Source organism: Scatophagus argus, chromosome 15, assembly GCF_020382885.2.
Source record: "Scatophagus argus isolate fScaArg1 chromosome 15, fScaArg1.pri, whole genome shotgun sequence".
NCBI classification, from domain to species: Eukaryota; Metazoa; Chordata; class Actinopteri; family Scatophagidae; genus Scatophagus; species Scatophagus argus.
Genome location: NC_058507.1, coordinates 13,561,755 through 13,574,860, shown reverse-complemented (window position 1 = coordinate 13,574,860; position 13,106 = coordinate 13,561,755). Strand labels below are relative to the sequence as shown.

The following is a 13,106-nucleotide window of genomic DNA, read 5'->3' as shown; positions in this document are numbered from 1 at the left end:
ATGTTTTCCCGTCCATGTGTAGGCGAATCACGTGTAGAGAAACCGTTGTTGGTCGTCATGTATTTGCTGTAGCACAGCTTCGTGCTCGATATTGTTATTTGCCTCCAGTTGTCGCTGCACTTTGTTTTGACAGCTGTTTGTTTTTTTCCCCTCATACCTGTTACCGAAGAATGAGCGAAAACGATGACATCGAAGTCGACAGCGATGTACGTGGTTTAGTTTCCTCTACAAGTAGCTAGCCGAATTGTTAGCCAAACAGCAACTTTAATATTCCTGCCAGTGTTCTCCCAACCTACGCTGTCTGCCTGAGCTACCTACCAAGCTAGCTGGGTCTTTTGGCAAACAGTAGATTTTAATACGAGCAGAGAAATCGTTTTTATGAAAAATGTGTTTTTTGATGTGCTGGCTGGCTGGCTTTTAAATGAAAGTCGACCTCGTTATCCTCGAGAATAAGTTTGGCCGTTTTTCTGCTGTGTGAATCGTCGTTTGCAAAACCCTGTTCAGCCAGTTGCCCAGTGGATCTTGTTGCGCCTCTATCCGTACTATTACAGTACTGGTGCTGGAAGCGCCCAAAAAGTATGTAAAAGATGGTCGCTGAGGACTTCTTGAACTCCATGTAAATAATAAAGGCATATTCTCTGAAAATACCCATTGTAATGCGTAGAAAACTATGGTCGAGCCTTTTCCATAACAAGTTTGTTAACCTTCCAGATGGATATTTACTCACTAGGCTCTCGACTATTTTAATATACGATATATTTATACAAAATATAAAAGTCTGAAGTGTTACTGCAGTTCACTTTGGGAGGAAACCAAATGGAAATACACTCCTGAAGTCAAAGGCACATCCTGAAAACGTTTCTTAAAGCGGTTTGCTGAAAAGCCCAATTGGGTCCTGTTCAGAATGGCCCTGGATACTATAGTGTTCGAAAAAGTTGAAGCAAAGTCGGATTTTGCACGGTCACTAAGACGGAAATGTGCTTGCCTTTGAACAAGTCTTCAGTCGGACTGTTTACACGTTCGTGTGACTGCAAGCACCAGTGCCGTAATTGCATAAATAGACGCGCAAGGAATCCAAACGACGGCTCACTTGACCGCAGTGCAAGTAGGACACCAGAGACGACTGTGTTCGTGTTTTCGTGTTTTGTGCATTAGGGACCGGACGAGTTTGTTTTGTTAGTTTCCTTCAGCCCACTGGGCCTTTTCGAGTGCGTAATTTTACAATGAAAATTCAGTGCTGCTGCCGGATTTGACGTTGCATTTGAGACATCTGTCAAATGCAACTTAAAACATACTGTACATGCTAATTTAAATTCCCACGGTGTACCAGTCAGCTGCATTTAATAACTCATAATATTGCATTGGTGTTTTAATGGACTGTACACTAGATCGTCGATCTGATCACATATTTCTCAGAGCCATGGATTCCCCTCCCCCCATTTGATTGAGCTGGGATCTCCAGCTTTGTATCCTCATAGAGCCACGGTATACATGCAGTATGCTGGTAGGCCTATTAAACCTACACTGTTGATTATGTCTAACGTTACAGGATAGTAAAAAAAACAAGCTTTAGTTTTAGTCATTGGCAGCTTTTATTCATGATATACAATGAAACGTCTAAATTAAAAATGCGTGTATATGCATGAACACATCTTACTTTATTCTGTAATTATGCCATGTTTATATATTTTATTATGTTTGACCTGGAAAATTAAAGTTATAGTAATAAGAAGACCAAGAAATACATTCAGATTTATAAGGATTAGGGTGTGTATAATATCTTAAATGTCTGACACATGCATACTGCACCATTATGTCCGTAACCAGTAATTTAACTAAATATGTCTGCGGCCCTGAATCACATTGTTGATAAGGTTTAACATGACAGAACTCTGTGTTCTCATTGGTTGTGTTTGATACCTTATAAATGCAATTGGTAACATTTAGGCAGGAAAGTTAATTTCAGTGTTGTCCCATAATTCTTAACTTAGGCTGCACCCTGTCCAAACTCTCGCCAATCATCTTAATGAGCAGTTTAGTCAAAACAGTGTTTAGCTTGAGGCTCAGCTGACACAAGGGCCCTGTGAAAGATAAAGACTGCAGCTTAGTCTTCTTATTTACAATGTAAAGATGCAGCATTTGTATATTAATGCTTCAAGTTGCTCCCCGGAGTCTTCTTACATGTTAAAAATGACATGGAAAAACAATAGAAAATCTTGGCCGTGTCTTCCTTGGTTCTTCCTTCAGCATTTTCATATGAATAACCTGAGAATAAATGATGCCTGTTCCTTTGCAGGCAGACAAGCGAGCACATCACAACGCGCTTGAGCGCAAACGCAGGGACCACATTAAAGACAGCTTTCACGGTTTACGAGATTCTGTGCCTTCATTACAAGGAGAGAAGGTGAGAGGAAGATACAATCATTTTTGACCTTCCAATACATGCAAGGAAAATATTTATCTATATTTTTAAGTTATGTCAACTAAGCCTGAAAGGATGTCCAGGAAAAGGAGGGGAAGCAAATGATAAACAGTCAGTATGAACCCACTGGCCCTTATTTCCTTTACTGAACTTTGACGTGTTGGGATTTTATTTAGTAGTGCACATGCAAAGCATCTTCGTAAAGCCTGAAGTCAGCACAAACAGCATAAAGTTCAGGGGACTGCTGCATTTCTCTGGTGCAGACGACCAGCAGGTGAATAAAATGCAGGTTCTCTTCTCTTGTGCTGCTGTGTTGTTTTCACAGCTCTGTCGACTTGGTCGCTAACAGCAATAAAGTCTCATTAGCCACTTTGTCAGACATTGTTTCACTTTTTACCCCTCAAAGTACTTAGAGGTCTGAAGTAGAGGAAAGAGAAAATTATGGCATCATTTTAAAATATACGCCCAAAATGACATAACTTTAATGTTGAAATCTAATATTTAAATTTGTTGAATGACCCATAACATCTGGTCATCATTGTCACAATGTTTGAACAGCTTAGTTACCACCAGCTGGAAGCAGAGGAGATGTGTATTTTATCTACAATTCACTGTATCAGTCAGTAAATCATTTATATTAAATATGAATAGTACAACATCCAGTGGCATAATTCAGCCTGCAGGTGTGATTGTGCTTCAACATAGAGGAAATTGTTTTTTTTCCCCTTTTGTGTGCTAGAACTCATTCTGTAATATATCTGGATTAGCACAAGTGCTAAACATCACTGACCCCTGGAATGGTTCTGTTTAACACTGTGATTTCTGCATGTTTAGAGACAGAATACTGTGTTTTACCTGAACAAAAAGACACTGCAGCATTGTCCCATGGCTCTCTGAAATTTTTGCTGACAGAACTCTGTCAAACAGGCTTCCCGAGCTCAGATTCTAGACAAAGCCACCGAGTACATCCAGTACATGAGGCGAAAAAACCATACCCACCAGCAGGACATTGATGACTTAAAGAGGCAGAATGCACTGCTGGAGCAGCAGGGTGAGTGTTTTACTTTTTATGATGAAGTGTGTTTTCTTTCAGTAGCAGTATGCAGTATTTGTGGTATTTAGTGTAGTATTTTTGTGTCTGTCTGTCTGTGGGTGCTGCTGCAGTTCGTGCACTGGAGAAGGCCAAGGGGAACACTCAGCTCCAGACAAACTACTCATCCGATAGCAGCTTGTACACAAACCGCAAAGGGAGCGCAGTGTCCGCCTTCGACGGCGGGTCCGACTCCAGCTCCGAATCAGAGCCAGACGAGCCGCCCAGCAGGAAGAAGCTGCGCGTGGAGCCCAGCTAGACTCGGGCCGACCCCAGTTCTTCAAACAGACTCTTTTTGCCCACCAGCCCCCCCTACCCCTCCCAACTCCTCCTACCTGTTCACACTTGGTCCTGCCTTCTAATGCCAGTCCATGAGACGAGGTGGAGACCGTGTGAGAGAGGTGCTGTTATGTATAAAATGCTTCTGCCTTTCTTTTTCCTCCTGGCAAGCATCCTCTCACTCTTTTTGTGGCCCAGCAGCAACTTTTAAAAACCCCAAACGTAAGGCAGCTCTGCAGTTTTGAAGGATTTTATGGTTTCCAAGTCTCATGATAACATGATAATCATGTTCACAATATGGAGATTACAAGGTATGAGGCTTTAGTAAAGCTACATAAAACACAATTATCTTTTTTTTTTTTCTGTGTTGGAGTTGTGAGACTTTATGACCTTTGACATAGTGTACCTTTTTAATATTCATACTTTTCCAGAAAAGAATGTGAAGTTGCTTTTGACAAAAAAAAAATGTCTGTTATGCAAGATGCGACACTCCTTACTCAGTGTAGGTGGCGGAAGTTTTTGTCTTTAAAAATGTTTGTGTAATCAAATGAACCCCTCTATTTATAGTGATGCACCAAAATTGATTTCTTACCCTTACGTCTGATCTCCCTCATGCTTGGCTTGGGATTTGTCAAAGAACACAGGAGGATGAACAAGTTGACCTGCTGTTTTAATGGATTTTTTGCAGGTTCAACTATTTATTTTCCTCTATTTTTATTATTATCACATAAAATGTGGGTATAAATAAATCCCCCAATAGATGCTGAATGTTACACAATGCAGTTAAAGGGCAGTGACCTTTATTTTTGTTTATGGAAGTCCTTTTCAGTGTGTACTATATAACACTGTATACTCTTACATGGTGTCAGCTCTGAAAATGAAAAGCCTTCCCTTGAAATATTTGCCTGTCCTGGGAATGTTTATCTTTCTTTGTTTTTTGTTTTTTTTTTTCCTTTTTGCAGAGTTAAATTAGTGTGTACGTGATCAATATTTGTTTGTTCCATTCCATGGAAATTACAGGTATGTTGTACATACTGCCAATGGTTGTCTTGCAAGTTAAGGCATACCTTTATTATGAGAATATAAATAAAACTATTTTATCCTTTTGGGATGTATTTGTGACTCAGCATGTTTTCACTAAAATCTTAGGTAAGTATCCAGTGTATTAAACTGTATTACTATGTTCGTTTTATGTGTTTGGACTAAACCAGCTATGTTAATTAATCAATCAGTTCCAGTTAATAAAATAACCGGATGTGTTTAATCCAATTTAAGAAATTGCCAAGAGAATCAAAACAATCAAGAGGCAAAATTAACTGACATATTAGAGGATTCTGAGCTTAAGGTGGTACAAATAGATACTTCAGATTTTTGTTTTTCTTCATATATTAGATGGACAATGGGAGCACCTGGAGGCAGGTATCTGCATACATGCTACAGCTGAAGACACAGTATCCACTTGCCCCCTCTGGACAAATCCTGTGTTAAAGCAGCTCCGGCACCTCCCTCAGCACCACTGCTGAGGTGCCCTCAACCCGCACATCAGACTTTGGTTGTACTGGGCAGCTTCCAAGTGTGATCATCATATCCCTGCAAAGAGAGGCTGCCTCTCTGAAACTCAGGGGAGATCCAGAATGAATGAAGCTTAAAAAACGTTTTAGAGGGACATTTGAATTTTAACAAGCGTCTCCTTTAGGGATTTTACACATATAGCATTTTTAAAGCCTGATTTTTATAGTTAACTAAATATTTAATAATTTATAGGCACAAAAATAAACTAAATAAATGACAGTTAATTGACTTTGTACTCACCAGTATTATGCACCGACAGGAACAACATAAATATGGAAAAAAAAAAGTACACTTTTGTTTGTTTTTAAAATATGTATCTTATAAAATACATAGGGGAAAAGACACTGAACAAAGTGCGTGTTACTGACACCTGGCCCTGCCCGTGTTTGTTGAATTTAAATATTGAATTTGGGTTGAGCTCAGTGGGTTGTGTCCCCGCTGACACTCCCACTACAGGAGGCTGTCTTCTTCTAGGATGCAGGTCGCATGGTGCCTTCTATGGTCGTAGGAAATTTTGCAACACAGACCAACTGAAAATAAAATATAACTGAAATAATCTACTGTATCTATAACAGAGTAAAGACTGTAAGGGAGAAGGCAATGAGGCCACCAGAAGACGTAAAGAAAAGGTGATACATTTAATACGTTGTTTAGATTAAACGTAAATAAGATAACCAGAACTGTCGGTGTTTAAACAGCCTTCTTTACTCGTCCAAGCGAACCATAAAAATAGCTTGCTGTATTTGTTAAAAAAAAAGCCAATTAGTTTTAAACAACTTTTGTAGTTGTCGGAGTTGTAATTTTTAATTTTTGTTTTTACTTTGTCCGAGTTTAAAAGGGGATATTGACGAGGCGCCCTAAAGGCAGCACAACGCTGAGGCGAAGACATCAGCCTGAAGCTGCATAAGATAGTCATGTTTTCGTCTATATTTTAGTTTATGGTCATGGCTAAACAATACGACGTTTTGTTCAGGCTGCTGATGCTCGGAGACTCGGGGGTTGGGAAGACCTGCATGTTGCGCAGGTTCACGGAAAGTGAATTTGATCCTTCTCACATTTCCACCATCGGTAAGCCATCCAACAAGTTTTCAGTGACGTCTTCTGTTTCAAAACTCATCAGATCTGTCTGTCTGTAAGGGTCAGGTTGAACCGGACAAACATCATGGAGTACCTAAAAAAAAATGGGTGCAAAATTAAGTTTAATTCTCATACCAGTTTTTTGCTTTAATTCAAAGTGTAGAAGCAGGCCTAATTATCTCGGAGGATTAGTACAAACTGCCCTGGGTCATAACAGCCCTGAAACTGAAAAAATATGTCAGCACTAAAGCAGCCATACTAATCGTGGCTATGTTAAAATAGTAACATTTTCCACCCGAAATATGACCTTGATACGGATATTAAAACATGTAGAAGAGGCCTGAGAAATATGACTCAATTACAATAGAAAAGGTTCCAGGAAATAATAAAAAAAATTATCTATCTCCTTTTATCTTGTTTTCACTTACAAAAAAAAGGAACTTGTGGATTGATTGGTATTAGTGCTTCATATCACTGCTGCCTCTTTTCCTGACTGTGATAGACTAATGACTGCGGAAAAAGTTGGGGCTGTTTTATTTCCCATGGCAGGCGGTACGTGTAGGTTGTTTGTGTGACTGTAAGGGAAAGGTGCTGTAGTGCAGAGTGCTCAGGCTGAAAGCTTTGTGGAGAACAAGCTGGAGAGCAGGGTCTCAGGAGGGAAGGATTTACGTGGGATTAAACCCAGTTGTTTGAGAAAGTGCACTGTACTTAAACCCCATGCTTCTAGATGCAAGATATTGTCATTATTGGTAAACTTTACAGCTCTGCACCCTCATTTCTGACACGAGCCGGGTGTCATTCAGAGAGCCGTGTATTGTATATGTATTGTACAAATTGTATATGTATACATTATGTTGGTAAACTTAAAAACCTCTGGGTTTTTGGACTGTTAGTCAGTCAAAACAAGCAATTTGAAGATGTTGAAGGATTTTCTTCTCTTGCCTCAGCCTTTCTGAATGTTTGATGGGTATTTTTCACAACTTTCTGACCTTCAATTTTTGAACCAAAGCTTTATTTGAACAGTTTTCACCAGTTGCTTAAGTGATTCCAGAGTGTAGTTGCATCATAAATTGCTTCTGTGTGTGTTGTGTTAACCCTGCTTTCTGTTAACTAAAGTGTCATTTTGTTCTTTTATTGGCAGGAGTTGATTTTAAAATGAAAACTTTAGAAATAGATGGAATCAAGGTGCGAATCCAGATATGGTAAGTTACTTATAAAGTTACTGCGTTTACGGGATGCTGATGTGCATACTCTTCTCCTGCTCACGTGTGTCGTTTGTGTACTTCTGTGCAGGGACACGGCTGGTCAGGAACGTTATCAGACTATTACCAAACAATACTACAGGAGGGCACAGGTGATCTCTCCATATAAACACTCAGTGGAGTCAAGTTACCTTCATGAGCAGCATTCATTCTTTAATTGTTTTCACTTGCGGATTCTTGTCCAGGGTATCATCTTTGTTTACGACATCACAAACAAGCCGTCCTTTCAGCACCTAGCGAAGTGGGTCAGTGATGTGGATGAAGTAAGGCAATAAGCACTCTCATTTCACTCTCTTGCACTTGTTGCCCCTTCACAGTGACCCAGCATTTATATTAGCTCTCAGAGCACTGTTTATGCTTGCTGAACTCCCAGTGGCTTACTGTGAGTGACAAGATGATGAGGTCCCTTATCTCGGTGCTGTCTGTCTTGTGTTCTTTTGTTTTGTTTTGCAGTATGCCCCAGACATGGCGCAGAGGATCTTGGTAGGAAATAAGTCTGATGAGGAGCTGAGGAGGCAGGTGACAAAAGACCAAGGGAGCAAGGTTTGATTTAACGATATTTTCTGGTTTTTATTAGTTATTTTTAAAAAATGGTCTTTTTGCATTTTGTCACTTGTTTAACTTAACTTGTTATGTGATACTGTACTGTGTTCACCTCAAAATAGCTCTAAAGCTAAATGGTATGCTGGCATTTCTAAAGGATACACAGTTAAATCACAGCTTGGCAAGTATTTAACAAACTATGGGACAGAAATACTGTAGTAATGTAGCTTTTGTTACTTTTTTCCTTGCTTACACAGAATGTGAAAGTTGGTTGTGATGCGAGACTAAACGAATGTATACATCATTTATGAAATTATTTATGAAGACTAAAGCCGTGAAATACCTTTAGTTGTAGTTATGTCTAACTATATCCAACTGGGCCTTGCAGCTGGCAGAAACATATGGAATGGAGTTCTTTGAAACCAGTGCCTCCAACAGCAGTAACATCAATGAGGTGGGAACCAGGGTGCTTCTCCAAGGAAACCGTCTGCTAATTAGACATGTACACAAATATTGCACGGAACCTGCTGCTACATTCTTATTTATCATCTGTGTATTTATTTTTCACTTCCTCATTCCTTCAGTCCTTCACTCGTGCGGCGGAACTGGTGCTGCAGGCCCACAAGAGAGACGTGGACGTCTTGTTGGGATCTCTGGATGACTATCTGGAGAAGGCTGACTTGGAAGAAGAGAGTGGCGTTCAAGAAACCAAAAACCACACTCAGAGGACGTGCGCCTGTTAGGAACAGACGTGTCACTGTGCCATGGCTCCTGCTGTAGCTAAAGACATTTGTTCCACGTTCTTCATGGATCCTGTTGGTGAAGAGGGCGCTCAGTTAGTTTCACTTTTTGTAAGTAGGTGAAGGTACATGGCAGTAAATGCAGCTAGCAGCAGCAACCAGCAGGGGGCTGATTTTGTTGCATGATCATTGACCTCTCTTTTCAGTGAAGATTTGTACTTGAAGGTGGCTCTGCAGCCATTTGCTGCAGCCAAACTATCAAAGCACATGCTCTCTTTTATTCTGAAATGCACTTATACATCTGTTTAATCAATTTAGCGTATCCCATTAGCTTTTCTTTGTTTGTTACTTTTTAAAATTGGATATGAAGGACACTCATTTACAAATTCATTGACAAGTGAATCTGTATGAAAGAAAAGGGTTTATTAAGTTGCATGGGCTATATATAATGCTACAGCTGGACAGAGATGAACAGAGATGGCGATGGATACAGGACAGAGATGAATTATTTACATCTCGAAACTCAAACCAAGCAGGGATGGATTCACTTACACAATGGACTTATTTCCTCAAGGGAGACAATGTTGTGCCATGTTTGTTCACCTTTCTGAATGCAGTACATGTTTATTTACCATTCTTAATGTATATGTACAGTTTGTTCCATGACTGTGACTGGCCTACTCTGTCTTATGCTTTTAAGCGATGGTAGTGCTGCTTGAAATATTTTTATCAGGGTTTGCACGGAGGTGTAATTTTAATACAGTGCTTGAAACTGTTGCAAAAAACAAAGCAACATATAAGTTAATAAACTGAAATTGTCATTAATTGGGTATGGGAATCTTAATCGGGTATCTGAATCTTGCTGAGTCACATTTGGTTTGAGAGTGAAGTTAGGACACAGCGTCACTCACACACAGCGTCAGACAGGTTCATTCATTTTTCATCAACTACTGTGAAAGACAGGTGATCACATGTTAAATTTTTGATGGCTGAGAAAACGGATACATGTCATAGAGATGCCATAAAGTCAAATAAATGCCATAACACATGTTGTCTCCCTCAACTGACACCCTTTGAAAGGACAAAGCATTTTAAAAGGATTCTAATGTCAATTAGGTTCAAATAAATGCTTATAAAACTGCAACATTTTCAAAAGCACAGCCAACATAGGAAAACACACATTGTAAATCATGCAAGAACTACTTCATGTACTTATGTGCTTTTACAATCAGTTTGCATCAATCTATCTGAGGCTGTCTATAAGGTATTGTGTGTCAGAGGTGGATCAGGTTCCCACAGAACCATTTGACACCCATGAAAGGCACTTTTCAGCCCCAAGTCAGTCAGGTGACCAAGCAGTTGGACACAATCACACGCTAAGATCCCATCTGCCTCCAGTGTGGAAGCACAGGAGTTGAGATGACTTTCATAGCCAAGACGTTCTATGACCTGAGGGCCACCACGCTGGAAGGAGACCCTGTGGATTTCAATGTATTTAGGGGACGGGTGGTCCTGATAGAGAATGTGGCCTCGCTCTGAGGCACCACCACCCGGGACTTCAGCGAGCTCAACCAGCTTCAGAGCAAGTACCCCCATCGGCTGGTGGTCTTGGGTTTTCCTTGTAACCAGTTTGGATATCAGGTGAGTTGAGCAGCTGTTCCTCAGGCTGTTTGGTACAACCCTTCACCATTTGGTCTTGATAGGAGACAGATATTGCATATAATTCTCTGATGATGTTTTATTATTCATGTCAAAACCAATATATCAGTTCAGCTGTTACAAGGCTCACTAAATTTAATTTTACATCTGGATATGAAATTTGTTTTTCCAAATCAGAAACTAGACCTGAATTCCACCACATAATCAAAGCTCTGCGTTGTTTTCAGTCTATTTTTTGATACATTTAAATAAGATTTTGAGCTTTCTTCCTGTATCCTAAGTTTCATTTTTGAACACGAACATGTTAGCTATCAGGTGAGGCTGATTGCTGTCGCTTTCACCAGTAAGTAACTCAAAAGAACACCACGATTACATGGTGTTCCAAGTATAGTTGCTTCTTAAGCCTAAGATACTGTGGTTACTGGTAGATTTTAAGTATCTGCTCGTTATTCTCATAGAAAGTCCTCTTACAACCAAACTGTAAGAAATGAAGCCTTCACCATACTGCTGAGGAATGTAAACCAGTTGGACAATATGAACATGGAAGCTTGTGTTTTCCAGGAGAACTGCTCCAATGGTGAGATCCTGAATTCCCTGCAGCATGTGCGCCCCGGCGGCGGCTATCAACCTAATTTTACCATCTTTGAGAAGTGTGACGTCAATGGAACAAACACGCATCCGGTCTTTGCCTATCTTAAAGACAAGCTCCCTTATCCTGATGATGACCCCAGCTCCCTCATGCAGGATCCCAAATTTCTCATTTGGAGTCCCATCAACAGGACGGACGTCTCTTGGAACTTTGAGAAATTCCTCATTGGGCCAGAGGGAGAACCCTTTAAAAGATACAGCAAAAAATTCCCAACCATTGATATCGAACCCGACATTCAAAGACTGTTAAGATTAACCAAGACCTAAGAATAGTCTGTATCTGTTCATGACTTCTAATCAATCGAAGTCAAAGCTGTTATGCTGTCCTGCACACTTTTAAGCTTTATTATATGAGGGTGATATTCTTAAAAGCTGAGGGAATATTATCTGAGGCCTTTTAATGCTTAAGAGTAGTGGAGGAGTAAATTCAACATATGTAATGTATTTAATTTACAATAAAATTACAAGTTTAAACGCATGTGGGGCACACTTCTAGAAATGATCACTTGAAAAGCAGTCCTTTGCATTTCCTTTTGTTTCTTGTCATATGCTGGTGTGGCCAGCAGGTGGTGCTACGGATTTGATCATACAGATATCTTCAATCATGCTTATAGGAATTAACATTCACCACACACTCTCACAAAATGTTTGCTCTGGAATAAACCCCTTAAATCCAACGTGTTCTCTGACTAATCTGCTTTTTTCTTAATTTCACTATACATACAGTGAGGCACCTGCTGTAAAGATGTGCGCCTCTGATGCCAGGGTGACAAAACATAGATGTTGTCACGTCTGAAGCAGCTCTGTGTGGGCATAGTAATGAGGCTTGAAATACAGTAGGAAAAATGTGGAATTATAATGCATGTTGTCATTGCACACTCACTGTGCACATTAACACTCACTAAAATAACTCACAGGACATTCCTCTGCATTCCTCTAGCCTGCTAATTCATTCTTTATTTGCTGAGTTCATTAAACACACACATCTCCAAGTAAGATCTGCTGATACCAGTGCCCTTTACAACTGCAGGAACGCTTTTCTACCACAGAGACACTCGAAGACAAGTCCTAAATCATACATTTAGGAAAGCATTGATTTTTTCGGCTGCGTAAATAAGCTCTTGTCCAGCTTTAATTTTCTATGCACAGTATGCATTATTTCCAAGGTCTGCAGATTAGCAGTGGATTTTCTGCACATCAGTTAACATCCACATCAGCTGATGATGTCAGAGCCAAAGGCTGCACGGGTCAGGCAGCGCCCTAATGTCTTTGGTGGGTTGATATGGGGATAACAGCGAAACAGTCATCTGACACCGTCAAAGGTTTGTAGGTTGGACTAGACCGCTGTCTTTGCATGTATTTGATTACTACTGCATATTTCCCACAGGTCAGATGGTCTGTAGCCTGGTTGACATTCAGTAATGTTGCAATTAGAAGCTGCAAATATTAGAGGAGGAACACCAGGGAACACCACCCTCTGCACTGCTCCTCATAGCTTGCAGAAAATACCACCGAAGATCGTTTATGTTTGAGAAATGAATCACTCAATTCAGTTTTCGAAAATGTTGGAATCGATTAAAATGATTTAAAAAATGAATTAAACACACCTAACTACTTTCAAATTTGTGTAAAATGTAACAAAAATTCAAACTTCATCTCTAGACGATTCGCCTCCTTTTAATTTGAACGTAGTTTAATCTAGAAAACCCTGCATGCAACTACAGCGATATGAGCGAAACAGTAAACATAAGGAAAATGTTTATACAATGGCCATTTTATGACACTGCAAGTTCAGTTTAAGACAATTTTAGAAT

At 39.9% G+C, this 13,106-nt stretch overlaps 3 protein-coding genes across 4 annotated transcripts; all 3 read left to right on the top strand.

Moving 5' to 3' along the window:
- On the top strand, nucleotides 1-4,906 carry LOC124072281 (protein max-like). 2 transcript variants are annotated; one of them, XM_046413557.1, is made up of 4 exons: nucleotides 1-206; nucleotides 2,297-2,404; nucleotides 3,335-3,473; nucleotides 3,587-4,906. In XM_046413557.1, exons 1-4 carry the CDS (start codon nucleotides 15-17, stop codon nucleotides 3,769-3,771), a joined length of 624 nt encoding a protein of 207 aa, XP_046269513.1. In that variant the 5' UTR covers nucleotides 1-14; the 3' UTR covers nucleotides 3,772-4,906. The 2 variants fall into 2 exon arrangements, with proteins under 2 accessions (XP_046269513.1, XP_046269514.1); XM_046413558.1 differs by having other exon boundaries at nucleotides 2-206; nucleotides 3,350-3,473.
- A 1,301-nt stretch (nucleotides 4,907-6,207) lies between these two features.
- Nucleotides 6,208-9,809, top strand: LOC124072396 (ras-related protein Rab-15-like). Its single transcript, XM_046413807.1, has 7 exons — nucleotides 6,208-6,431; nucleotides 7,582-7,642; nucleotides 7,734-7,794; nucleotides 7,888-7,965; nucleotides 8,156-8,245; nucleotides 8,634-8,699; nucleotides 8,830-9,809. The coding sequence occupies exons 1-7, from the start codon at nucleotides 6,302-6,304 to the stop codon at nucleotides 8,986-8,988; spliced, it is 645 nt and encodes a 214-aa protein (XP_046269763.1). The 5' UTR covers nucleotides 6,208-6,301; the 3' UTR covers nucleotides 8,989-9,809.
- A 267-nt stretch (nucleotides 9,810-10,076) lies between these two features.
- On the top strand, nucleotides 10,077-11,917 carry gpx2 (glutathione peroxidase 2). The gene is made up of 2 exons (XM_046413808.1): nucleotides 10,077-10,626; nucleotides 11,206-11,917. The coding sequence occupies exons 1-2, from the start codon at nucleotides 10,405-10,407 to the stop codon at nucleotides 11,557-11,559; spliced, it is 576 nt and encodes a 191-aa protein (XP_046269764.1). The 5' UTR covers nucleotides 10,077-10,404; the 3' UTR covers nucleotides 11,560-11,917.
- The last annotated feature ends 1,189 nt before the right edge of the window (nucleotides 11,918-13,106 follow it).